Here is a 27,839-nt window from a genome sequence, read left to right as displayed (position 1 = left end):
TTTTGATCAAATATAGGTGGTGTACTGCCCTATTTTTGCTTATTCCTTTGCTCTCTGGCATGCACCTTCCACATCCTTTTCTGCTTTTCTGCTTTTATACATTTTTCTTTTATATCTTATTTCTTTTGTTTCCATAATACATTATTATCCAAAAAAAATCTTACCAGATCTGTCTTGGGCCCTGTTTGGTATGGCTTACAGCTTTTGTAAATAGATTAAAGATTATAGGTTATGCATTGCATAATCCATTATTTTATGAAGCCACCTTTCAAATATGAAATCCAAGTTTCAAACCAAAAATCAATTGATGGTGTTTGGTATGTACCATTCACCAAACTTGACTATTGATAATAATCTATCATTATCTTGATTCTTATTGCTCAATTTGTTTTGGACATTTAGAAATCAACTTGTCTCAGAGATTGCTTCAATGATGACTGGATTAAATCATTGCATTGAGGGGTCTATGAAATTATGTGAATTGGTTCATTCAATCAATCACAGTTGTTAGCAAAGATTGTACAATTGAATTGCATTGCTTTGGACCAATTGGCTCATACTTGGGAAGGAAGTGTATACTATACAATTATATTTTCTATGATTATTGATGACTGTTCACCATTCAAATTTCTCAATTCCCACTGTCAATTCAGAAAAAAACAACATTCACCTATGGTTTGTGATCTCTCCTTCTTCTCACTCTGCTTTGCCTTGCTTCAGGAACAAATGCCCATAGCCGGATCTCTGGGCATGTTCCGCATGCATTCCAGGCACCCGGAGGTGCCTGTGAATGCATGAAGCAGGAGATTTATATAATGATGACCACAAGCTGACCATCTTCTTATCTCTTATCAAAGTTTGAGCAACATTGTGGTGTCTGAGTCTGCAAATTTTCTTGGTCACAGATAATATTTGAAACTGGTTCACATTGCATTCACAACTGCCCATTGAGCTAAACCCCCTTTGATCAATGGGTCAAGCTGTGTATATCAAGATTCTGGAATCTTGATCCTAAGTATTCCACTATATATGTTCTTAGCATAATGCTTAGTACATATATCCTTGGCACAAATACATGTGTCATCACACCTGGATTTGCCAAACATTCTCCAAGGCACATGGCAGTGTTGAGATAAGATGTGTCAAGAAAAACAAAATTATTATTGTGAAAGATGATGGCTGGTTGAAACGGGACTTTTGTATGTATATGTGACAGATAACAAAGGATGTCTGGGCAACTGAAGGAATACATATGAATGCAATGCAAAGAAGTTTGGAACAAGATCTGTGATTGAGAAAAGTTAGAGAATTGGACCACAATTTGTTATGGTAAAAACCGTGGTATGGCAATAAGGGTTTTATGGTCAAGTACATCACGAGTGTAGATAAGGTAGTAAGGTAGTAAAGGTTAAGTGTGCTCTAGTTACAAGGGTGAGGTGGTTATGGAAGAAATGTACCTTTTGGGAGTAGTGCTGATGTGAAGACTGTTGGTAGACAAGTTTAGGAATCAGCCTTACGCCTTGTTTAGATTTAGATGTTTCCAGTTCCTCTTGATTTCCCTTTTGGGCTAGCTCTAACATCTTGTCTAGAATTTTCTCTGTGTCTGAACGTTGTACGTTTTCTTATATACCTCCCTTCTCTCGGGCTCTGAGTTCTTTCCTCACCGTTAGGAAAGTTTATACTCAGAGTAAGTCTTTTTATATCAGCACTAGACTTTGTTTACCTCGACATCTACTCATCACACCTCCCTAGTCTTTCTGCTTGTCTCTACCCTGCTCTGTTGCAGGTAAGGCGTCGAGATTCCTCCGCCCATCTTTTTCTTTACAAGTCATTCGAGTCATTGAGCTCATAATCTCACCTGTCTGTCCAGGTAAGGCATCGAGATTCCTCCGCCCATCTTTTTCTTTACAAGTCATTCGAGTCATTGAGCTCATAATCTCACCTGTCTGTCCAGGTGTCAACTCTGCTCAAGTGCGTCGATATTAAATCCGCGTTAAGTTATTTCACAATTTTGCACAATTGGGTTCTGAACATATTGAGTGTTGTGGTGTAATTGAGCTTTAATGATGCTCAATCTAAATAAGGCTTTAATTGGAAATGAGATCTCACTAGAAAAAAATGATGGCTTGGTTTACACCACAGGAATTGATTAGTTTCAAACCCAATTGAACCAAATTCCAGTGTCCAGGTTTGACATTGGACTTTGGGATTTTTTGTGAGAATTCTCACACAAGAATTCTCATGTGAGAATACAGCATCTGTTATAGACATCACCAGGTATATGCATAGCCCTCTATCCGCTTTCCCTTGCAGATATTTGCTGCGCACTGTGCTTTGCTGCCTCGCCTACCCAAAAATTTCCACTTCTCTCCAGCCATAGATCCTCAGCAATGATGTGTGTTGACTTTCCTTTTTCTTCATAACATTCTCAGCTCAAATTTTTTCACCATGATGAAACACCAAAAATTTTTCTCCGCCTGTATCCCAGCTAAACTTAAATCAACTGCCATCCCATTCCCAGCTCAATGTCACCACCACATCGGAAAGGCACCTGGTTGGTCCTCAACACCACTCACCTCAAAATTACCCACTGCAACCTTACAAGATTACCAGCCAACCTTATATAGGAAAAAAATACCACGGACTACCGTCACACCCCAATCTGCCCAAACCAGACATCAATGGAATGGTTGGTCTTTCCTGTCCAAACTGCCCCCCTTCAAACAATAAGTCGTTGGTATATTCTCCTGGCGGCAAGGATTACATCAAAGTGAAGGTAAAGATCATCATAACTCTTTGAATCTTTTTGTTCTACATTTCTTCTTCAGTACCAATGGCATCACTGATCTCTGTTGTCTTCAATTGGCACACCAGTGCCAAACAGTTCCCAAACATTACTTTAGATCCTTCAAACTCAATTAACTCAATCACAAGATTGTATTGATCAATGCCGGCCAATTGTACCCAATTCCATTCAACGCCTCCGCCCATGGACCACCAGTCAATTTACAGGGAGTGGTTGTGCCTCCCTGAACAAGCAAGCACCAGAAAGCGGCAACTTCAACTACAGCAGACAAAAGTGGGCCTCATGCCATCAAATGTGCTCGTGCAAACCAAGGCAAAACCACAGCTAAACATAAAAAGTGGAGACATGTTGGTTGTAAACTACTCTATCGCAAATCAGTGAGTTATTTTGATTGAATCACAGTTGACTCTGGGAAAATCAACCCCATTTACTTTTGTTTTGTTTTCTCCCTAGTGCTGCCATGCTTATGCACCACCAGGGGATGTCCATTGACTAAAGATTCCAACAGCTGAACCACCCCAAAATGTACTAAGTACCAATCAGCCTGACACTCCAAACCAGCCACCCTCCTACAACCGTATGACTTCCCCTGCTGACTTACCAACTGCTAAACAGCCGCGGGTCATACCTCAATGCTCTCAGAGTCTGCATCAAGTCGGAAGCACTCTCCCAGATGATGTCTTTCTGGCAATTGAAAGAGCTCAACAGGCCCAGGTCAAAGCTCTCAAGAGAGCAAAACCTCCTACCAATGAAGGCACAGTGATCAGCCTCCACCTGGTAACCAAAGAAGTAAGCATCTTCCAGTTATCTTAGTGGTTTTTCTGACTTACTCATATAATCTTTCCAGGACCAACACATTCCTTTCACACCTGGCCTGTGGCCGCTTTGGGCGACTGACCATCCCTGCTGCGCCAGGCCAAAGATGCTGTTGGGCCCAAGTGGGATGACTGTATCCTTGTCTGGGACAAAGAGATACAAAATTGGGTACGCAGGTTTCCAATATGTGCTTCAAAGCAATCAACTACTTATAGTGTGTCTGCTGATCTCTGTATTGTAGCGTGATCTTCTGGTGGTCACCCTCAAACATACATTCATTAAAACACAACAAAACCTTGTGTTGTGTGTCCCCAGCCAACGGTCCGCACTCACGCAGGAGCTCCAGGATGTGTTAGAAGGCTGGGGTTGGGCAAACCAAAGGTGCCAACTATCTCAAAGGCAGTTGAAATCACAACCGAGCCAGTCATCAAAAATCTTGATGAAGACTAACTTATTGGCAACATTACCCCCAAAGGCAACTCTTCACCCAATTGGTATGGGTCCTCTCTGGATCCCATCTGTCTTCTTGACAACTTGGACTACAAATGCAGCTCCAATACCTCCAAGAAGACAATATCACCAAAGCCGTCATCATCTTCAGCAAACCTCCCCTCCACCCCAATTTCCCAACTTGACCCAAGTTTACTTGCCGACCAAGAAGATGTGAGTGTCTGTCAAAATATGTCCCATTTGCAAACTTCAGATGATCTAAGATCACATCCTTCTGACAGATTGCTCTAGAAGTAAAACCCTTCCTGCCCATCTTAGATAACCAACTCAAAAAAACAACTGTCCTTCCACCATTACAAGAATTGCCAGGCAATGATGTTACCCTTTCAACCCTCCTGGATTGGTACCAAGCGTGGAACTCAAATGACACACTGGATGGAATTTTTTGGTGCACCCCATTGGTTCATTGAGGTCACAGCCTACTGTTACTGGGCCTTTGTGGAAGAAGCTGGACACCAGCTAATGAAGAAGTGGCTTGAGGAATGGCCTGAAGTCGGTGAGATCAATCAGCACAATGTCACCGTAAGTCCAGCATGGTGTCACTTTTGGCGCAAAAGTCCAATGATTGGTTCAATCATGTGAATCACTTGAAAAGAGCCCAGAGTAAATCACCTTTGATTGTGAGTTTTGCCCCAAGCATTGTGCAAACACCTTTCTGGGTTGTCTGTTGCACTGCTTCAATCACTGGACATTTGAATATCATCAACAACTGGCGCTTATCTGTGGTTTCCATGGATCAAACGGTATATTCACTGACCATAATGGACAATGTGTAATTTAACCATTATGAACCCATTTCTTGAATTAGCCTTGACTTATTTGAATTGCATTGGGATCCTTTGATAGGTGTCCTTGGTTTCTCCAAACCCCTCAACAAGTGGATTGCAGCTATTCACGTCCACCCACATATGTGATAGTCTATGCAATGACGTAGGGTTGACTCAGCCACCACCTTTCTATAGTGTGGATGGGTTATTATCATTTGACATTGATTGATGGTGTCTGTTTTGGTTACCTTGTCATTTCTCATGAATTTTTTAGAATGTTGTTATGTTTTTACTAGAATGTTTTTACTATTTGCTAGTGTTCCTTTTGGTTTTGAATTGTTTCCATGACTGTACATATTTGCCTTCCTATTTTTTTTGCCTTCTTGTGTCTGTTATCTCTTTTTTTGCTGATAATTGTGATTGTGTATACTACAAAAATATCAGCACAATGTAGTTGTAGTTGTTGGTACTTGAACAGTTTGCATGGGTGTACATCTGCATCTTAGGCCCACAGACTACCCCACTGCAATAACTATCTGATTGCCAATGCAGAGTAGCATGATTTCCTCAGCCCTTGAACATAAACCATGTCAAGGTTGACAGGCAAGGGTGGATGGTAAATGGCAGGGATCACCAAGCACCCAATTAAGTTGAGACCCCTGTTAAAGCACAAGGTACTTTCAACAAACTCATGGCCAAAAAAAACCATTCTGCATGGATGCATGCCCATATCCACCTCAGTCAGTCAAGCCATCATACAGTCAGTGTCAGTCACAGGTATGATGGCTATGAAATTCACTGCCCATTTTCCAGACACATGCTTACCCACCCCTCACTCTAATCCTGATCTTGCACTATTTTTACAGGTGGGAGAGGAGAGTGCTGGAACATTTGATATTCACTTACAGTAAAAACAAAGAACGGTCACCTCTCATAAAACAAGGTTGCATTGCATTCAAGTGGCTGGCTCCTGATAATCCAATCCTTATAGACTCCCATGCCCGTAGTGTGGTAATCAGGGGCAATACCACATACATGTGTATCTGATATTTAGTGGAACTATCTTCTCCCAGTGTACATATATGTCATGACTGAACTTATTTGGGTCCATATATATTCTTTTCAATCTCTCAGCGCTTGCCTAACTTTCCCAAACAGCCCTCTTGGTGGATAGTGGGTGAATACTTACTCTTGCCCATATGAATTAAATGTATGATGAAAAGACTCTCTTTATCATGTCAACTGGTAACACAGTGTCCACCAAAAACGCGCCCGACGTCCGGTGAGCTTGGAATTTCATCAGAAGTGTGTAATTTTTGTGCTTTCCAAAAGAACACGCCCGCGCTGCGCAGATGAAATTGAGCCACACAAGGCCGGTAAAACCTTTGTGTCTCATGACCTAAGACTACCGGTCAGAACGCGCAGCGCGGGCGCGGGCTGAGGTGCTCATAACTACTTGCACAGTATGCAGGGCCTTTCTTCGCCTTCAAAGAAAATTTGAACCCCAAACAAGGGGTCTGAAGTCATTCGGAAACTGGAAAGCCTCTTTCCTGAGTGGTGTCTCTCAAACTTTTGGATCACCATTCTTCTTCCGAGAAACCATATATGTATTTTTGAAACATATATGAAGATATGAATTTGGGTAACTCGTGAGCAATCGTGATTCGTGATGCCAGTAGCATCTAATCCAAAGAAAATGTAAACCATCCGTTTAGCGATTTGATCGATTGAATATTTTTCCATTTCACCGGCTTCAGTTAAACTAACTTGAAGCATATAAAGTGAATATAAAAAGCCAAGAAAACACCAAGCTCCTAATAACATTAAAAACACAAAATGACTCATCATCGATCTAAAAGATAAAATCAAAAGATCATCCAAAAGTGTAATGAAAGCTAGTCTAGGAAACACAAAGATAGCTAAACAAGATAAAACTTGATGAGACTGTTCAATTGACTAATAAGATTTCACATCACAATGAGATAAATAAAATAAACCAGAACTTCTTAAAGATAAATAAATCAAATAACCCAAGATGAAGGCAACATCAAATCCATTCCAAAGATTTGCTATAAATACACACCAACCATGTTCTAAGATTGATCCAGTCTTATCTAATGTGACTCCCAAGGTAAAGATATTAAACCAAATCTCATATCCATTCATTCGATTCAATGCTCTAGTTTCCATTGTGGATACATATGAGATGATAAGAATACCATAATTCAAATAACCTAGAGCAGCTCTATTACGTGGAACTCCTAAACAATAATGATTGAGTAAAGGTGCATCTCTTGGATTGTAAAGTGAAACCGGTCAAAGTTTGTATCGATCAGAGACAATATCAAAGATAGCCGTTGAAGTATAAGTAATCTTTACAGTCCAAATTGCTTCCGTGAAATGTAAAGAAACATATTTGAATTAATAAAAGAAGATGAGGGTTGAGAGAAAGAGAAAGAGATGATTACCAATCACTCGTTCGCAAGCAGGACTTCAGATGAACTTTTTAGCTTCACTAACAATGGCCATCTCAAGTGCATTACATTGAGAAGTCAGAATCTTTTTAGTATCTTTAACACCCCAAACAGCTTCCATATTTTGAATCGCCTTGATTGGAGCACCTTGAAACATTTCAAATGCGGTAGCCAATACATTAGCCAATTTGAATAAACAATTTTCTTCTTCTTCTGGTGTTAGCATAGGAGGGACAGTTGAAGATTTCAATTGCTTGTATCAATGTCAAAGGTGTTGAGATTCTTTGATCAGATCAGATTCACTTCTACTGTTGAATTGGATCCTTCTGAAATGATGATGGAATTACTTTCTAAATTATCTTCCATTGCTAACTTAACAAAGTCCCTGTCATCTGCCAGACTTCGGAAGCAAGTTCTAGACAAACTTGCTTCTGAAGTCTGGCAGATGACAGGGACTTTGTTAAGTTAGCTCCATTGGTTGTCGATGATTGATTTGAGATTGATCTATACTAGATAAGGATTCAATTGGATCCTTATTATCTTCCACTTTAATTGGAATTTCAGCATCTTTAGTACAGTCGTTCTCAGAAATGTTGGAAAAATGCAAAATCTCGAGCTGAGCTCGGGGTCCGTGCGCTGAGCAGGGACACGCAGATACAAACACTGACAAAAAGTTTGATTTTGACAGGTATCTCAAGATGAAAATTCGTTTACTTTCCATCATGAATTTCCTCCTAACCATTGATCCCCATCAAGACTCTCATCCATCACTTCACCTGCTTCTTCTTCCTCTTCTTCTACTACACTATTCAGTTTAGCAGTATGAGCATCCTGTGATGGTCTAGACGGATTGGATTGTCCAGCTTGTAGATTCATATCATTAGCTATCCCCAGCAGTTCTCTTAAATGTTCATTTTCTGAAAGGAATTGATCGTCTTCTTTAAGAATCAAATGTAAGTACATATGTGTGTAATTCAAGTTATTTCATCATGCGATTAGGTACATAATCACATTACAAAGGCCCACATTTAGGGGTAAAGAGTAATACAACCCGGCCTTACCCAACGCAATCGTTGAGGACAGTGTTTTACTTGGTTCATGGATCTTCATCATGTTAAATTCAATAGCTCAGGCTTCAGGCTTGAGCGGTTGAAATCATGAGTATGAGTTGATGCTGACCTACCCTGAGTGGTGTTGGTACTGAGAAGCTCAGTTTCCAAATACCCGCGCACAAAAACTGCACGAATGTTGGACATCTGCGTCAGAGCGAGCTCACCGGACGTCGGGCGCATTTTTGGTGGACACTGTGTAATTATGTGATGTGGATGAGTCACACAACATCAGGATGTAATGTACCAAATCATCTCAGTTTACACCTGATGTATCTCTAAAATCATCTTGATTGATGACAAGATTATGAAAGGATCCAGTCTCACTTCTTCTTAGTGCTGATTTTGGGATGCATTCATTGTCCAAGTTCATGGATGGCCTCATGTCCACCATGACCTTGGACAATTATAATATTGGGTAGTCTAGTTTCCCCAAGCTCAAACTTGTTGTGAGCCTCAAAAACATTACATTGCTTTTTTTCAATGACAATGTGTCCCAATCACAGGGGCCAAAATTGATGCTCACATACATGTGAGCATTGTAGACTTTTTTGAATTCTCCAAAAAAGATTCATTTTCTTTCAGATTTATTCAATTTGCAATTTTGGTTGTGTTCAGGTGATCAGCCTGTGTTGCTTATATTTTGCTTGACATTTCTTGAGAAGGCCCATTTTCATCTTGGATGAGCAATAGCTGAGTCCAGATGAGTACTTGGGATCAGCTCATGAGTCACTGCATACTCAGCAATTTGTTCAAAATGAAAATGAGCACATGAACTATACCTTCCTCAGGCTTCATTTCTTAGTGAAGAAGCCTGAACACAGGTGTCCCTTTTGAGCTGCTCAGCAAATACTCAGTAGCATCCCTTGGCTGAATCGCTGATGGCCCAGACTTCCCTCAGACTTCTTTGCTAAAGAATGAAGCCTGATAAAATAGCCATCCCATTTGTGCAACTAATCCTCAGTGATTTTCCCTGGATAAAGCTGTTCACACTGAGGGGCTGAGATCAACTGAGCAGCCCCTCAGCCAACACTCAGTGACATCCTTTGGATCCCTCTGATCCCAAGAATTCCCCTCAGGACTAGCTGAGCAGCCCCTAAGCCAATGAGCAGTAAAATCCTCTGGATCCTTCTGATCTCAGGAATGTCACTGAGGAATAGCTGAGCAGCTCAGTTGAACTGAGCAGATGGGCCTCAGGCTTCATTCCGGAGCCATGAAGCTTGAGGCAAGCCTGGCCCTCTGTGATCCGTCCAAGAGATGCTGCAGAGACTTAGCTAAGGGAATACTCAGTTCAGCTCAGCCCTTAATCTAATCATTAGTGGTGTCCCTTGGAACCTACTGAACCAGGGAATGCCGCTCAGGATCAGCTGAGCAGATGGATCAGCCCTTCCTCAGACTTCTTTGCTCAGGAATAACGCCTGAGGAAGGCTTAGTTTGTCTGCTCAGTTCCTGTTGATCCCAAAATCAGTTGACAAGCAGAAAGAAATAGGAAAGAAATGGGAAAGAAATGGGAAGTAAAATTGAACAAACATTGAAGAAAACACAAAAATTTCAACGCTCACACCTATGTGAGCATCTGTTTTTGCCCCTGTGAATAGAGTGACTGTTTGACCCTATAGTCGCTACACTTTACAAAAAACCTTCAACAAGTTCACTTTATTTGTCAACTTATCTTTGTCCTCCTCTGACAATTTCTGTATCAAGGCCGGGAAAACTCTTGAAACCAAGAAGGTTATTGTTCTATGATGACAATGTGACAGACCCACCCACAAGTTTGGTTAACATTATGAACAAGTTGTCTTTGTCCTTGTTTGACCATTCATTCTCCAAGCAAGGACAGCTCTTTGGAACCAACAAACTTGCACTATGGTTCATCTTTGGTCACAGATCATCAGTGTGATAATGTTACCCATATGTGTACCCGCCAGTGTGGTTCTCATTACCAAAAACCCTTTACATTACAAGTTATATGGTGCCTTATTTGACCACTCATCTCATCTTGAAGGCTGGGGTAAACACTTGAAACCAACAAGTTTACTTACTCTATCAATTTGATATCAGTAACATCAGTAACAGATGATTTGCTGGGACACTCATTTACACACCCAATCTTGTGGTCACAAAATCATGAACTTGTTATCTTTTTCCTTATCTGACCATTTATGTCACCATTATTGATCACCTGCCACTCAAACCAACAAATAAATCTTGCCATTAATTTGGGGTGGACCTGTGGATGGACCCAAACCAAAGATCAACTTGGATGGTGGTGTGGGGTTTTTTGGGCTTTTCAATAATCTCAAAATCATATCAACACACAAACCGGCCCGTAGTGAAGTGCACTACGGCCTCGGCGACGGTACGATGAGGTTTAATTTCTAAACCTCACCGTAACCGTAGTGTAGTCAATAATACTACTAGCTCAAACCCATCACTACGGTACGGTCAGCCCGTAGCGGACCGAACCGTAGCCACCGTAGGCTACGGACGACTATGCTCAAAAAAACGAGAAAAGACAAAAAATATTGATTTGGAAAAACAAGACATAAAGAAAATAAAAAAGGACATCGTACTTGATGGAACCGTTATGATGGTCCTCCTTTTGCTACTGGTTTACCTCATTATGGTCATCTTTTGATGGGTATTGTCAAAGTTGGTTTTTCTAAAATCTTTCATTCTCTTTTCTGATCGATCATTTAACTAAACTCAAACATTTTTTTCTCATAATAGGATATTGTGACTAGATTTGCTCTTCTTGATGGTCATTATGTTGAACGTCGATTTTGTTGGGATTGTCATGGATTACCAGTGGAACATGAAATTGACAAGAAAATCCAAATCAAATCAAAAGATGATGTGATGAAGATCAGAATCAAAGCTTATAATGCAGAATGTAGATCGATCGTGATGAGATATTCATCAGAATGGAGATCAACAATTGAAAGAATGGGGAGATGGATCGATTTTGATAATGATTATAAAATGTTAAATGTGGATTTTATGGAAAGTATGTGGTGGGTATTTAAACAACTTTGAACAAAAGGTCAAGTTTATAGAGCAAGTAGGGTAATGCCTTATTCGACTTCTTGTACTACACCACTTTCAAATTTTGAAGCCGGAAGTGATTATCATGATGTGAATGATCCAGCAGTCACAGTTTTGTTTCCATTATTGGAGGATCCAAATACTTGTTTATTGGCTTGGACAACTACTCCTTGGACTTTACCATCAAACTTAGCAAAACTTGAGGGTGTATACAAATACCGGAGTGACCGTACTGCACTCCGAACTACGGTGGTGATACCTCCGGAATACGGAGACAGCGGTACGGAAACCCCCCCTAATTACCTGGCAAATACCAGACTACGGTACGGTTTGACCGTAGCAGGTCGTACTGCAGCCTACGGTCTCCAGACCGTACCGCACCGCACCGTAGGCCGTTTTTCCCTGCGGTTCGGTCTGTGTGTTGATCATATTCTGTCAAGTCTTGCAATTTTGTTCACAATTAACATGGGTCTGTGGAAAATACATACTTTTCTTGAGGTAAACCTACCCAGGACCAAAGAGTGACACCTATGTACTTTTCCTGCTTGCGTTCTTCATGACATGGATTCTTATTTGTTTTAATATTCATGTTTAGGGTTACAGAGGTTGCAGGACATGTGTCACCAGTAAATCACTCTTTGATTCCACTGATCTTCACTTTCTAAATAATTCACTTAACAATTATTACTTTGGTGTTTTACAGTTGATTTGTCACCCATAAATCACTCAATAATTTCACTGATCTTGACTTTCTAAATCATTCACTTTCTAAACAATTATCACTATGATGTTGGCAATCTCTGCTCATTCACTTATTTTTACATAGTTCAGTTGTAGCCAAGGGTGAATGTGGATTTTGTGCTAGCCAGCGTACATGGGGTAGACTAGCACCGTTTAAATGGTGCTAGTCTGCCCCCCTGGCCTGTGTATGACGTGCGTGTCACCTTCAAAACTCACAGAGGAGAGCACCCTCAATCATAATTGATGGCTCACATTTTGGTATTGTTTGTCTGTGTGATGCAGGTGTTGAACTTAGCGCCTGCACTTGCTCACACCTGGGCTACACCGTGAGGAGGATTGCAACTTCTGTACCTGGGTCCACCATTCATCGAACGTGTTACCAGTCAAGGCATGTTCGAAGACATGCCCATGCCTTGACTTGATATCCAAAACTCAATCGCGTCGGGAGGTTTTTTGGGGTTAACTGCTCTCACTCATGTCAGTTGAGTGAGAGCATCGCGACCAAAGGTTCTAGTCCAACCTGGTCAGCAATGATGGATGACGATTGAAACCATCGCATATACTTCAAATTTGAAGGTTATATGTGATGACCAATGGTTTCCATCAATCGTGTTTTCTATGTGACGTTTGCCAGGATTCCATTTTCTTCCAAGGCGCCATCTTCCTTCTGAAAAGATAAGGGCTTGTTCAGCACTAGGCCCATTGAGAGAACCAAAGTGTGACTTACACCAGCAGGCCAGGCTTCACTTCTGGGGTCGAGGCTTGTATGGTAATTTGGTATGTCTGAGATCGCGCTAGACTGCGATGCCAAAGGTATCAGTTCGTATTAAAAGATATAAGGGAAAGGCGATTTTATTACCCCGGATAGTGTCGAGCTAAATCTCTCGTTGCCATTAGTAAAGTCTCATCCCCTTGAGAACTACCTCTGCGAGCTTCCAGCCGCACTATCTCCACACCCTCCATTCGATTGTGAAATTCTTCTTCACTTTCAAACAATTCTTCCTCCTCCTCTTCGGCTCCATAACCTGTAAAAAACATCGTAGGTCAGAAAACTTGATTTGTTTATTTTGAACTTGCACTAGATTATCAATCATCTTACGAACCTACTACTCGTACCGCGGCCTGAACATCTACACCTCTCGCTTGAGGAATAGAACTGATCAAATATACTTTACATAATTATTTTAAAGCATTCCACCAAATCATTAATTCCTCATGATTCTTAGCACGAAATGCATAAGCTCTCGATTGATTTTTTTTTCCAAGAATCAAATTAAATTGTGGTCGTGATTGAGAGTAAGTTGGAGCTCCTAAAGTACATTCGAGTAAGAAAATAGATAATTGTGGTGTTGAACTTTTTTTATGTCAGATGATTTGAATTCATGCATATAGCCAGCTGGTGTTATGACAAAATAGCCTTCAGCGTAAGGCCTTGTATATCTGTATGTAGGTAATCGAAAATCAAAAATAACTTCATATAACGCAAACATTTATAGGAAGAGACTAGGAAGATATTGAGATCGGAAGTCCTACCTCTTTTTATGGTAAAGTATTCCTTGATGAATCGGAATCGTACAAGGATCTCCCATCCCAGGATAATTTATCTTTTGGGGTTTCGAAGAGGTGTATCAGGGTCAAGCAAACAGTCCTCGCGAGAGCTGAATGCTTCCCATTGGGTGGTAGGTGAGATGACATCGATCAAATTAGCGGAAGTCACCCAACGGTTGTACACTTCACCCGATTTACGATTATCGTGGAAAACAGCCCAGATACTTCGGATAGCACTACAAGAAGGACAAGGGCGCAATGAGTAAAATGTAGCATCTCAAGATTTGAACAGGTTCTCATGAAGTGGCATCAACGAACCGAACTAAACCTTCTTCGAACTGAGCGCTATTGGTTTGCATGATCAATTTCCTTTTCTGCAGCATGTTCCCTTCTTGAACTTCTTTTCGAAGATGTTCGACTACAAGTTGATTGCAAAGCCATAGGTCTTGTCGGCCTTCAAGGTTCAAAGGGCTGTGTGTAGCGAACGCAATGGAACGAGTCAAGGATGTGATGAGTCGAGTGGACGACTCTCGCTCGCTAGCGACCAAACTTGGCAATTCCCCCGTGTCTTCTATGATGTTACAAATGTGAAGTCGCACCTCGGTTTTGAGTTTTTGGAGGTGTAGAACGATTGAGGAATGGACGATCTTTGCCATTGCATCGTGCTCCTCAGCTATGATTCGAGTATTTTCTCGGACACCGTATAAGATGTCCTATAGACCGCCTTCGTCCGAAAACTGGCTACTTCTCAGCGGTAGGACGTCATGGACAGCATTTCCCAAACGGAACGGTGAAGCTCGTTTGAAGTCTCTTGTTCCACCCGATTGACACCTACGTATCAGCGTAATGATGTCAGGCTTCCTCACGCCGGGTTCTGAAAAAAAAGTCGACAAATTCGGAGCTGACCTTTGAAGAATGTTAACAAAGGATCACAAACGGACTTGCAGACCTGAAATCGGTCGATGAGGATATCTGATGGTTTGAGATCGTTGGATGCAGTAGCACACTTGATAAGTATACTCTTCCTTGTGGACGCAATACTACGACTTGCCTGACTGGATTGCGAATATGATTGTGAATCAAACACGGATCCGTCTTTGGAGTCTAGAGATTTTTCTTCGAGATTGTGGTTCCATTGAGAAGGGGATGGATGGATCGTTAAAACACATTGAACAGATAATATTGATTCCTTTGGTGTTTCTAGCTACTAAAGTATCTGTCCATATTACTACTACAAGGGTGTATTGGCAAGATCATCAAACCTCAGATAACCAAGCAATACATACACATAAAAAAAGAAAACTCGAATTTTATCCATGCAATCCACCTAAACACATCTACCACTGCTCTTACTTTTCTCCTCTGATATAATTCCAAAAAAGTTCTTCACCTCCAACTCCTAGCCTTCCATCCTCGATTCCAACTCGATTAGGAGGTGAAGTAAAAGGTGTCATAGGACCTGAATTCATCGGAGGACTGGTCATACTTCCAGAATTTCCTCCACTAGATCCTTTGGGGCTTTGTATTTGATCTCTGTTTCTGTGTGATTCATGATTGAATGATTCCTTTGAGTTCGGATTGATTCCGACTTGAGTAGGAGGTGAAGTAAAAGATGTCGTAGGATCTGAGTTCATCGGAGGACTAATCGCATTTACTGAATTTCCTCCACTCGATCCTTCTAAACTTTGTATTCGATCTCTTATCTCATGTGATTCATAATTGGTTGCTTCAGTCGAGTTAGTATACGAGGCTTGACTCTCCAGTCTCGGAGGAGGGTGCGTGCTATTATCTTGCGGTGTGCCTGCTTGATGACTTCGAGTAGAAGTGAGTCCGAAGAGTGCTAGAAATTGTGGATCGAATAAATTTAATGGGATACTTTGATCCTCCATGTTTTCTTCTGGGAATGAAGGCCCTGAGCCAGATGGCTGATTAATGGAGGTATTCATGGTCGGAAACGGTGAAGGTGATCTGAAGGTAAAGGGTAAATGAGCCATCGCATTGATATCGATGATCGGGGGATCGGAACTTCCTCCAATCGAGTACGCATGAGCAGAGACAGGCCCAGATGCTGCATCCGGGATGTGATCATTCTGAACGGTCATTTGTTCCGAAGTTTGTTCAAGGGCTGGGAAGTGTCTGATCGGGCGCTGATATTGCTCAAGAGAGTGTACTCTTGAATGGGACAGAGGTCCTTCATCCGATCCCGAGTTCGAAGTGAGTGGAGACTGGTGGCAAAAATAATCAGCTTGCATCCCCCAAAAAACGCAATCGAGAAGACTCGCACCTTATGTCTAAGATCTTCGGCGTGAGTAGAATGGGGACTCGAGCGCGGTGTCGCCTGGAAAGTTCCAGTGGCTCGCTTGAGAGGCGGTGGAGCCTGAGGATCCTTGTGTCGAGCTCGCTCTATCAAGTAGGAAATTACTGTGGAGGCGCTGGATGCCAGACTTGAGGACACAGTCTTTTGAGCAGTCGCAAATATCTCAAGGAGTTTCTGCAATTCTGATACGAAGAAAGATGTATCGAGTATGTCTGGGACTTCATATCATTGATTAATGAAGGTGGAAGATGAGAACCAGATAAGATTGAATGTGTTGAGTAATGCCCGGTTTGCTTGTTAATTGGAACTATACTCACAAGACAAGAGTGCAATTCCACACGATAGGGCAGTGTTGATATAAGCATAGATTACCAGAGGGTGCATCATCATTATGTGTGGGAGATGACTGCAAATTAGTAAATGCCTTCGACATATGGATTCTAAAGCTGTTTCAAGGGTATTAAGCTATTGTCAACAGGTCGTCAGGACATGGATGGACAAAAGATGAAAACTGACCATGTATATGACGTCTTTGTTGTGATTCAGGGACACCCTCTTTTGGAAACAAGAAGGGTCGATGAACACGAAGTCTGACCACAGACAAACGTTGCCAGATCGACTGTAGAAGATCTTATCAGCTCTCAAACGGAGTGACGCGACAATTGATGATTGCTTACGTAGCACATAACCGCGCTGGATGGATCGAGGGTAAGTTTTGGCCGAACTGAAAGTCTATCAGGACTTATCACGAGCCCCAATCGATCAGGTAGAGACTCCTCGATGTCCAGGATCCTGCGCTCCACTTTTAACAACCTGGCTCAACATTAACACAAATAGAGGCAAGGTCAATGTAGGATTAGCTCTTTGGCCAGGAAGGCGCTTAGGGGTTTCAAATGACAAGTGCATCCAGAGCCTCTATCCATGTCACGATCTTGATTGGAAGAGGACAGATCAATGGATATGTTTGGCTGAATGAGGACCGGATGAGAAATGTTTCCGAGTTTTAAGGATATGAAGGCAGCACACTGCCATTGAGGTAGAGGCAAACGAAATTGATTACAAAAGGCGAGAAATGTAGAAATTGACCCACTCTTCATAAGTGGCCGATCGACCCGTCAGGAGTTTTGATGTGGTTTCGTACAAAGCTCGATCACATAGCGCGCATGCTCGACGCATTGCTAAATTGATCAACTTGACAACTCACAATCAACAAGTGGCGTATTATATTATTTTAACAGTGATCTGATGATCTCTCACCTAGGAGTGGGTCCACTGGCCAGCCATCATTTGGATCAAGGACACAATCCACAGTCCCCGGTAGCTTCACCGTATGAATGGTGACTGTAACCAAAATGAAGTCAGATGCAAGTGAGAGAGGGAAAAAACCCTGATGAAGACAGCGCTCACAATCAACTGGCTGTCGTATCTGACCAACGACTGCTTCTCCGGCCCTGAAACAGTTTCATGATGTTTGTATATGTTCGCATTCCTTCAATTAACAAGAAATGTCTCACCAATTTAGTGCCCAAATAGCCCAAGCCATCTGGCGCCTTGACTCCAACTCTACAGCTGTAACTTCTTTAGCATCAAATCCTGGAGGCTCATTGAACAAGCCAATCGTTGCAGCCAAGTTGGTAGTTAGACTCCAAAAGAATAATCCATGATCGAGATCTTGAGGTCTTCAACAGATTCCAAAAAGGTCGCGTCACCGAACAGAACATATAAATGAGATGGTTTGATTTATGGTAAGATATCCAAATGTATCGAGATGAGTCATGAAACCTTTTCGTACGAGAATTGTGCATTAGCTAAGAGAGCCATGGCGCGGATGCCCCAAACGGTAGGACGGGTGAAAATGGCGCCTTCTTCGAGTTGTAGCGCACCGAGAGCAAGATGAAACCAACGATGGGCCCGAGCCGTCTGTTGTTGGTGATGTGGGGTGAGCCATGCATCGCTGTTTACGCTAGCTTTGTGCAGGAGTCCATGAGCCGCCACGGCGAGGACTGCTGCAAAGCGATGAATGTCTTCGGGTGAAATTCGATTGACATCGTGAAGATCATAGCAAAGGAGTACCGCATCAGGCCAACTTGACGATTCGATACAAGGAAATGCGGAATTCAGGTAAGCAAAAAAGTACCCCGCCAATTCGGCGAGCTCTTCAGGTGACGGTAAACTTTCTCGCAAGCTTTCGATTGTCGTAGGCGGTCCGTTGGGGATTAAGCTCATATTGAAAGAAGTTTGGGCGAAAAAGACAGCGGGGCGATTCTTAGAGGAGGCGATGAGTGTCTCTATTTCGGTTTGCAAATGATATTGCGGCTTGGGAGCCCGTAAACGAGGTCCCAAAGTGATTTGACTTAAGTTATGGGTGAGATCATCGATACCAAAGTCAATCGAAACAGGCCGAGTGGTTGATTCGGTAACAGGACAGGGTGAGGGCGATTTGGCCTGTTCAAGTACACGGATTCTCTGCTCCAATTCTCGAACATACTGATCTTGTCTCTCGCGGTCTGTAGCACGGCGTGTGGCCAGTCTAAAGCAAGGTACATTTGGTATCAGTAGAAAGTAATGACAATGATAGGTTCAAAAGATTGGAAGAAAGTAACGCACATCGACGGATGCCTTGCGCCATCGTAGTTACATTCACTCTTACGCTTTTCACAAGCTGCACATGGTATGGTCTGTGAAAACAGTCGTGGCGAAGATAAGTCAATTGTCAATTAAACAAAACCAGGTTGTCAACTGTCGAAGCACATATACTCAACTCGATCGCATCGAGTACGTTTCAAGCGACAAGCCGAACAACTGGCCAAGGGTCGATTGATTTTCTTTGTCGATTTGGTTTGATCCGGGGGAGAGGTGGTAGATTGAGAAGACATGGTGAGTTGCTTTAAAGCTTGGATGACTGAGATCGGAGAATGAAAAAGATGAAAGCAATGAAATGAAATCGATCAAGAAGCTGGTCAATAAGAATTTGATTGTAAATTCGATGACCAAAGAGGTAAAATCTGATTTAAGTAAGCCGCTGATGACCTTCAAGTCAGATATAACTATCATCAATCATACTCCTGATCATCAAATGTGATTTGCTTCCCTTTAAACATCATCAACTTATCAAACAATCTTCTCTTTAATTTGACATCCTGTACCCTCCTGTACCTGTATTACGAATATTGATTGTATCAAATTGTAATCCTTCAGAGTCCCTCCAAACCTTAGCTTGAACAAGCCCTCTCTGCGCGGCCACGTCCGCGCGCCAAACCCGTTCCAGAATCTATTGAAGGGGTATGCATGCAATGTATGTATGATCTCTATTGCAGATACATGCATGATTCAAATGTCACCAAAACATAGAATGTTCTTTTTGGCGCAGATCAAAGCCCCATCAAGACGAAAGTGCAGTTAACTTCAGAAAGAGTTGTGAAACTTTGTGCGATACGAGTTCAAAATACGAGTGGAGGTCGCTAAATGATACATATACATTTATTGGAAGCTGAGGAATTATTGAAACTTCATCAGCCTCGAGTCTCCACTTTTTCATATACGCAAGTTGCGCAAAAAGCTGGTGCACGGGGACCAGCGCAGACCATATTGAATTCTTGGGGGCGTTCAAGAAAAACGAACTTATCAACACATCCCTTCGACAAGACAATAGCACAATTACGATACTATATCTGCGTATAGTCGATCTAGAGAAGCTCAAACAATTTTGCCCGCAGAACTTGAGCGATTGGCGGGGGAGGTGGGACAAGTTTTTCTAAAATGACTGCAGCACATTGATATTTTTATTCAGGCTCAATCTCATCAACTCTGGGACCAAAACTCCTATATACTTTCACTCGGTGGTCCGGGTCAAGTGCCCATTGGTCCCGGACATTCTCTGCCTCAGTTCCTGGCATCGAATGATGATCAGCAAAATGAGAGAAGACATGGAATTAAAAAGTCTCTCAAATTTCAAATTCTCGAACATACTGATCTTGTCTCTCACGGTCTGTAGCACAGCGTGTGGCCAGTCTAAAGCAAGGTACATTTGGTATCAGTAAAAAGTATTGACAATGATAGGTTCAAAAGATTGGAAGAAAGTAAGAGCATCTCCAATCGTTGGCGTCAAATTTGGCTTTAGCGTGGGTAAACTTAGAGATCTTTAGTCAGGGTCAACTAAACTAAAGCCAGTTCCCACAGTCGTTGTCTGTAAGGATGGAGTTAATCCTAGTTAATCCAAATATACAGACTGTGCCCACAACCGTTGGCTTTAGTTTGAGGCTACACAATTCTTTTTGAAGCCCAAACTCAAATCATCTTCTCAATGGACGCATCGTCTGTTTTAGAACAACACTTGAAATCAATTGATGAAGAACTCAAAGATGAAGATTATGATCAGTTGATCATGGATCTCATCAACAATCCATCTACACCCAGCCATCAGAACACACGTGCACGGATTCAACGCGATCGAATTGCTGCCGATAAACTTCTTCAAGAGGATTACTTTGTCAAATCGCCGTTGTATCCACGCCATTTATTTGAAAGACGGTTCCGGATGAGTCCAGAACTATTTCAGAGACTGGCTACTGACCTGCAAGGACACAGCATATACTGGATACAACGTCGTGTAAGTTTATCCAAATCTAAATCTTCCAAAAGTTTCTTCAATCTAATTTAATATCTACATTTCATATAGGATTGCTGTCTGCAACTAGGACTTTCAACAACCCAGAAGATCACCGCTGCACTGAGACAGTTGGCGTATGGAACTGCTGCTGATGGTTTAGATGATTACTTGAAAATTGGAGAAAGTACTGCAGTAGAATGTTTAAAACATTTTGTACACGATATCATCGAGATTTATGGAAAAGAATATCTACGACCTCCAAACTCTGAAGAGCTGGAAGTAATACTGAAGGAAAATGAAATGAGAGGCTTCCCAGGATGTAAAGGGAGTATAGATGGCATGCACTGGCTTTGGAAGAACTGCCCTCAAGCGTGGGCTGGTCAGTACGAGGGGAAAGAAAAAGGAACCTCAGTTATACTGGAGGCTGTTGCTTCAAAAAACCTACGTATCTGGCATGCCTTCTTTGGGACACCAGGAGCTCTAAATGATATTAATGTCTTACAGAAGAGTCCGTTGTTTGATTCATTCATCAATGGTAGGTTTTTCGCATTACATTATGTAGGATAGATCTGACTGATTCTACCCTCCAGGTTCTGAAGATCAAGTCCATTTTGAGGTGAATGGGAACCATTACACTCGTGGATACTATCTAGCAGACGGGATCTATCCTCCCTGGCCCGTCCTCATCAAATCCATTCAAAAACCTTTGGATGAAGCGAGTCGACATTTCTGCAAGCTGCAGGAAGCGCTGAGGAAAGATATCGAGCGCGCTTTTGGTGTGCTTCAAGCGAGATGGCATATCTTAACTCAACCATGTCGGCTTTGGAGTCTCAAGGAAATGACTGAGGTGATCTTATGTTGCATCATCCTCCACAACATGGTTGTAGAGGATCGTGGTGAACTTGATCAAGTCACCATAGACTATCGGACAAAACACGGCCTTAGAATCCATCCAAATCGAGTCGATCCACAGTTATCTTATACGCTTGCTGAGTACTATGTTACCATGTCACAACTACGAGATCGTGATCGACACTTACGCTTGATGAATGATCTCAAGACGGCGATGTGGATGAAACGGGGCTCTGGTCGTAATGATTAGGAACTCATCACTTCCTACAAGTTTTACTAACTTGTTATCATGTAGTTTGTCTCGATTTCACATATCTCATGAAGATGGATTGTGTATCTTTCTTATTTTCATATTCTCTCACATGCCAAGTTGTTAGATGCCAAGTTGTTAAAAGCATACATGAAAATGACTTGTATTTCAGCTATAGTATTGAGCAGCCAAATCGATAGAACAAAAAAAATCGAGTGAACAAAAAAAATAAAAGTGTAAAACATGAGATGAGATGAGATCCACTAAATCGGATACAACTAATAAAAACTATTGAGGTTAAGTTTAAACTACTAATCTAATCATCAGCTTGACCCTCTTCATCATTTGAGTACTTCTTCAACAATCTACTTTTCATCAACTTTAAAACAGCTTTGGACTCTTCATCTGGACATAAGTCGGGAGAAGTTGTTAACACTTTCATATCCTCGTAATAAGCGTGACTTCTCTTAGCCTCAGCATCGATTTGAAGAGCACGATCAGCGAGCTTGTGTCCTTGTTCTAGCACCGCAAGCTTTCGTTCCTGAATGTCTGAAGCTCGCTTGAGCTCTTCAGTCCTCTCTGTATCTAAGTCAGCCTCTTGGCGTTGTCGTTTGGCTTTTTTTTGGCCAATAGGACGTTCAAACGGGTCGGAAGAAGGTGGTGGTGGTGATGAACGTGTAGAAATGATAGGCGAGCTGATGGAGGATGAGACTGAAGTGTTGACTGAGGATTTCTTGAGCGGATCGATGGGTTGAGCCCATTTAGGATGTCGATGCAACACCTGCCACGCCACCTCATCTTCAAACACCTCCTTAGTTTGATTAAAGTACTCCTTCTTAGCTATACCCATGAAGTCGCTGGGAGCGGATCCGCTAGGAGGGTTCCGGACAATTGGCCAGTAGATGGCGGAGAATTTCAACGTAGCGGTGTTCAGAGGTTTCCAACTAAAGATCCAATCAGTTCAAGGTCACAAAGTCAAAGGTGAGTCATATAAACTCACTGGTTCTGGACCTGTTTATCTGTCCGCTCGATCCAGTTGTGGTTCTTGGCTGCTTCGTTGTAATGCTCAGCCACCTTTCCATAGAATATCGCACCAGACTGATTATTTGATTGAATCGTGTTCTCGCTGACAGTGACCCACGAAATTGCCAATTGCTCGTCTTCTAAAACGGTCCAGTTGGGTGATCGAGTCCTGGCTGCTCGTGTAGTACTCGGAGTGGATCCATCCATCAAGAGAAGGTTTGATGAGGTGTGTGATGAGGCGTGGTGAGAGTGATGTGGAGTGGTGTGGGTGTTGGTGAGGTGGGTGCAGGGTTTGATAGGGTGAGACGGGGTTAAATCAAGGGTCGTGGAGTTAGTTAACGCCGGGGTTAGCTGGGAGTAAATTTGACGCCGCTTGAAGATTTTTTAAAGAATATTTAACTAACCCCGGCCTAAAGATTCACGGCTGTGAATTTCGGGTCGGGTTTAGTTAAATATTTAACTAATCCGCCCCGTTAATCCAACGATTGGAGATGCTCTAACGCACATCGACGGATGCCTTGCGCCATTGTAGTTACATTCACTCTTACGCTTTTCACAAGCTGCACATGGTATGGCCTGTGAAAACAGTCGTGGCGAAGATAAGTCAAGTGTCAATTAAATAAAACCAGGTTGTCAACTGTCGAAGCACATATACTCAACTCGATCGCATCGAGTACGTTTCAAGCGACAAGCCGAACAACAGGCCAAGGGTCGATTGATTTTCTTTGTCGATTTGGTTTGATCCGGGGGAGAGGTGGTAGATTGAGAAGACATGGTGAGTTGCTTTAAAGCTTGGATGACTGGGATCGGAGAATGAAAAAGATGAAAGCAACAAAATGAAATCGATCAAGAAGCTGGTCAATAAGAATTTGATTGTAAATTCGATGACCAAAGAGGTAAAATCTGATTTGAGTAAGCTGCTGATGACCTTCAAGTCAGATTTAAGCTCAACGAAGTCCCTCGCTGACTGACGCACGCTTCGAGCTAATCTCAACGAAGTCCCTCGCTGACTCTCGCGCGCTTCGAGCGCAGCGAGTGGGAGAACTTGAGCGATCGGCGGGGGAGGTGGGACAAGGTTTTCTAAATGACTGCAGCACATTGATATACATAGTCTCTCAAATTTCAAATCATACTCATTGGAAAAGATGGTACAGTCAAATCGGAAAAGCTTGACCGATTTTGCCCGCAAAACTCGAGCAATTTGGCGGGGAATTTGTGACAAGCTTTTCTGGTTTGACTGTAGTTAATGGTCAATTGAAAGAAAGGCAAATTTCAATGTGATCAAAGAGATATGTACAGTTGAGATAGTCAAAAGAAAAGTCTTCAAGATTAACAAGGAAAGATTATATGAAGCCAAAAGGCTCTTCAAGGTCTACAATGTGCTTCATAGACAGATTTTCAAGATTTCTGTTGACTTTACACCGTATTCAAACTTAATAATCCAAACCGCTTTTCCTCTGTCTGAGAAGTCTAGGCAATGATCTTTTCCTCAAAAAAGTTCTTTTGATTTCTTTTTCTTCTTGAGGTTTTTGTTCTTTTTTATTAATTGCTTCCATAGCCGTTAATAATTGATCTGGATTTTGTAATTCAACTTTTTGTACTTCAATCGGTTCAGTAGGTGTTTCTGTTTGATTATTAACAGTTAAAGTTTCTGGGAGAGATTCATTTGGAAGTGTTGAATTTGTCGAAGTCGTCTTCATGATTTGACTTACATTTAATCCTTCTTCAATATCCTTTAGTTTTTGATTGATGGCTTCCATTGCTGTCAGTAATTGATCTTGATTTTGCAGTTCTACTTTTTTCGGTTCAATAGGTTGGTCCGTGCTATTCTGAACAAGTAGGTTTCCAAATGGAAGAGATTCATTCAAAAAATTGAAATCAGAGGAGTTAGTCTCTAGAGTTTGGCTCGAATTCATTCCGTCTTGAGTCATATTTGACGAGGAGTTAAGAGTATCGTTGAGATCAGATCGGGTAATATTGTTGAGGTCAGAGGCGGTGGTAGTGTTTAGTTCAGAAGTGCTGTTGGCATTGGTAGCATTGAGACCAGACATGGTGTCATTGTTTGGATCGGCTGTGGAAGATGAGAAGTTCAAGGGAGCGGGCACCAAGTGACTAGAAGGACTTAACTTAACAGCTGCACACGAACCAAATCCTATCTCGTTCCTACAACGCATCACGCATACATCACCACTCTTTCCACCTGTGCAAGTAGAATTACTATTTGAAGAAAAAAATAATCAGTAAAAATCCTCAGACTCAAGAAGTAAAAAAGAGATTGGGCTTACGAGAAGAATGCAGCTCTGAGAGGATACACATAAGTTTTGGCAGCTTCATTGATCCCTCTAACACCTTCAACTTGTTGTGTGATATTCATAGGCTCAAATGATTTAAGACTGGCATCTGGTGAATATTCACATTTGAATGGTCCAGCACCATCACGATTATGAACATACATAGACATTACCAATTCACCGTCATCAGAAGCGGAAGGGATCCCACTTACTTCAGCTATGAAAAAAGGGTTGAAGTTTGATTAGCAAACTCAAATGGTTTTGAAAAAAGGAGAAAATTTCAAGTTCTTGATGACATACCTAAGTTAAGTTCATGATCAAGATCAATGTTAAAAGGAGGCATATGCTCTGAACCAAAGATCTTTCCACATGGACCAACCTGACGTGATGAGATTTCTTCGTCTTTGATGATACCAGTGTTTTGATGTAATGAACCACGTAGAGTAAAACGAGAGCCGAACGCAGGAGATCGGATACCATTAGCACCATCGATGGCAAAGATGAAAGAATGTGCCGATACCTCGAGCTTGAGTAGTAAGGCGAACTGTAATAAGGTTTTGATCAGCATTTTGTGTGATTTTAGAGATTTTGTTTTGGAAAAGAAAATGAGAACGGATGGATTGATTGTTGGTGAATGTTGAAATTGTTGATGAGGGGATTATGGGTCAGCTTGACTCTGGATGGAAACCACTTCTTGATGTATACGCGTACCAGTGGGGGAAAGTTGTCACAAAAAGCGATAAAATTCATTTGCATATGAGCTTCACCGAGAAAGCAACAAATGGACCTCGGATTCAAAAGTAAGCAGGTCTTTCGATGACTTTGAACGCAGTGTGATGAAAGCTTACAAAAGTCATATGTCAACCTCAACATAAGACCGCACGAGAAGCGAGCTCAACCTCAATTCATAAGGAGGGTCGCTATAGCAAAACTGATGGTATGGCCATCAGCAATGAGGTGATGTCTTGACCTTGCTATATCAGGCAAAGTGTTCTACTGCGAGAGTAATTCACGCCCGGCGTATGTATCTGGGAGGAAAAGTAGCACAGACTACACATTTTATAAGATGATGACATTTCACCCTTGAAGTCTGTCAAAGACCAATAGATATAAATTTGAAGAATAGATGAAACGATCATACAAAATCCTAGCAAAAAGAATTACATATTCGAAAAGAAGACAAGTGAAGCAATTAAAAAGCTCTAAACAAGAAACGACTTTCGAGAAGGAAAAGAATACGAAAAGCAAATATCAATATTCAAGATGACTTTAGCTATCCAAATCGAATTCCGCGACTCGCCCCACTCGTCAATGGGGGGTTTGAATCTAATTGAGATTCCTTCGTTGAATTGGAGTGGCCAAATCCTGACGATAACTTCACAGCTGCACAAGATCCAAATCCATTCGGATTGGTACACTTGATGATACATACATTCTTATCATTCCCGCCACTACATGTCGTATCTCTTCTCAGGCGAAATAATAGATTATAATCAAGACATAAAGATGTTAGTTTTGATATATGAGGAACAAAGAGGTCGATTTGATCTAGTAGGCAAAACTCAACTTGTTAAAAGTTGCTGTAAGTGGGTATACAAAGTTATTTGCAAACTTATTAACACTTTTGAATCCTTCTACTTGATGTAAGATCTTCATAGGTTGAAATTCTTTCAATGAAGAATCACTTGAATAAACACATTTGAAAGGACCTGCACCGTCTGGGTTCGCAACATAAACGCCCATTTGAATAGTCCCATTGGAAGAAGCAGTTGGAATTCCACTTGCTTCAGCTATGGAATGAGAAAACAAATGATGAATAGATCAATTTCAAGTCAGATCATCATTTTCAATTACTCAGTTTGATTCAAAAGAAAAAGCAAAGAGAAAAATTATGAACCTATCTGCATTTCCTTTGCTACATCAATGTCGAAACCTGGTAAACTATCACCACCAAAAATCCTTCCACAGGGTCCAGGTCTTGATTTGTTCGATTGTGTATCATTGTCTTCATCAGGTAAATCTTTATCGAATATTCCAGTGTTCTGTACCAATGTACCTCGTGTTAAGAGTCTAGCCCCAAAAGCTGTTGAGCGTACTCCATCTGAACCTTGGATAGATAAAAGAAAGGAATGTCCAGAACACACGATGGGATAGCAAAGTAAAATCAAGAATAATAAGTTCATATTGAGAAATTGTTGAAGGTTTTGATTTTTGTTGAGAGAGTGCGTGAGATAAATATTTGAGTTCTTTCACAGTCTTTTTGGGATTTAAAATGTAAATTGGGAAACCAGTTCCCCTTGGAATAATCAGATATACTGAAAGGAATAGGTGAGAGGGTGAAATTGGAGTCGGACAAGGGAGCCTCATCAAAGGGATACAAAAACGAGCAATTCTCATATAGGCAAGCTTTTTGACTTTACTCAGTAACCAATCCACCCATGAAAGGGATACTCTAAGCTTCCATTGGATCAATATCGCCATGGATAGAATTATGATCATGAGGCCTTTATGCTGAGGTCGGTCAGTGAATGGTGACTCTGTATCTTCTGCGCTTCCTCTGACTTAGCCAACGTCAAATGAGCTTCGTTTTGGTGACTTTCCACCATATCAACGATTGAGCTTTGGTCATCCAAACCCTTTGAATGCACAAATGTTGATGAGTCATGAAAAGGAGGGACGAC

The 27,839-nt window shown here is 41.7% G+C and overlaps 6 protein-coding genes across 6 annotated transcripts; 1 reads left to right on the top strand and 5 right to left on the bottom strand.

Annotated features, from left to right (window-relative positions):
* Positions 1-2,448: 2,448 nt before the first annotated feature.
* MELLADRAFT_88547 (uncharacterized protein) lies at positions 2,449-4,394 on the top strand (the record flags this gene model as incomplete). The annotated part of the gene is made up of 7 exons (XM_007411866.1): positions 2,449-2,689; positions 2,732-2,776; positions 3,053-3,183; positions 3,305-3,595; positions 3,654-3,790; positions 3,938-4,285; positions 4,364-4,394. The coding sequence occupies 7 exons, from the start codon at positions 2,449-2,451 to the stop codon at positions 4,392-4,394; spliced, it is 1,224 nt and encodes a 407-aa protein (XP_007411928.1).
* Positions 4,395-6,855: 2,461 nt separating this feature from the next.
* MELLADRAFT_88546 (uncharacterized protein) lies at positions 6,856-7,089 on the bottom strand (the record flags this gene model as incomplete). The annotated part of the gene is made up of 1 exon (XM_007411826.1): positions 6,856-7,089. One exon carries the CDS (start codon positions 7,087-7,089, stop codon positions 6,856-6,858), a length of 234 nt encoding a protein of 77 aa, XP_007411888.1.
* A 6,779-nt stretch (positions 7,090-13,868) lies between these two features.
* Positions 13,869-16,523, bottom strand: MELLADRAFT_64625 (uncharacterized protein; the record flags this gene model as incomplete). The annotated part of the gene is made up of 6 exons (XM_007411825.1): positions 13,869-14,052; positions 14,135-14,489; positions 14,723-15,016; positions 15,207-16,041; positions 16,101-16,345; positions 16,451-16,523. The coding sequence occupies 6 exons, from the start codon at positions 16,521-16,523 to the stop codon at positions 13,869-13,871; spliced, it is 1,986 nt and encodes a 661-aa protein (XP_007411887.1).
* A 1,383-nt stretch (positions 16,524-17,906) lies between these two features.
* Positions 17,907-19,009, bottom strand: MELLADRAFT_64624 (uncharacterized protein; the record flags this gene model as incomplete). Its single annotated transcript, XM_007411824.1, has 3 exons — positions 17,907-18,663; positions 18,741-18,795; positions 18,913-19,009. 3 exons carry the CDS (start codon positions 19,007-19,009, stop codon positions 17,907-17,909), a joined length of 909 nt encoding a protein of 302 aa, XP_007411886.1.
* A 5,291-nt stretch (positions 19,010-24,300) lies between these two features.
* On the bottom strand, positions 24,301-25,726 carry MELLADRAFT_108155 (uncharacterized protein; the record flags this gene model as incomplete). The annotated part of the gene is made up of 3 exons (XM_007411823.1): positions 24,301-25,084; positions 25,153-25,375; positions 25,459-25,726. 3 exons carry the CDS (start codon positions 25,724-25,726, stop codon positions 24,301-24,303), a joined length of 1,275 nt encoding a protein of 424 aa, XP_007411885.1.
* A 705-nt stretch (positions 25,727-26,431) lies between these two features.
* Positions 26,432-27,341, bottom strand: MELLADRAFT_124550 (uncharacterized protein; the record flags this gene model as incomplete). Its single annotated transcript, XM_007411822.1, has 3 exons — positions 26,432-26,624; positions 26,726-26,948; positions 27,056-27,341. The coding sequence occupies 3 exons, from the start codon at positions 27,339-27,341 to the stop codon at positions 26,432-26,434; spliced, it is 702 nt and encodes a 233-aa protein (XP_007411884.1).
* Positions 27,342-27,839: the final 498 nt, after the last annotated feature.

This window comes from Melampsora larici-populina (assembly GCF_000204055.1).
Source record: "Melampsora larici-populina 98AG31 unplaced genomic scaffold MELLAscaffold_27, whole genome shotgun sequence".
Taxonomy (NCBI): Eukaryota; Fungi; Basidiomycota; class Pucciniomycetes; order Pucciniales; family Melampsoraceae; genus Melampsora; species Melampsora laricis-populina.
The sequence above is the reverse complement of the archived record's forward strand: the minus strand, read 5'-3'. Positions and strand labels throughout refer to the sequence as shown.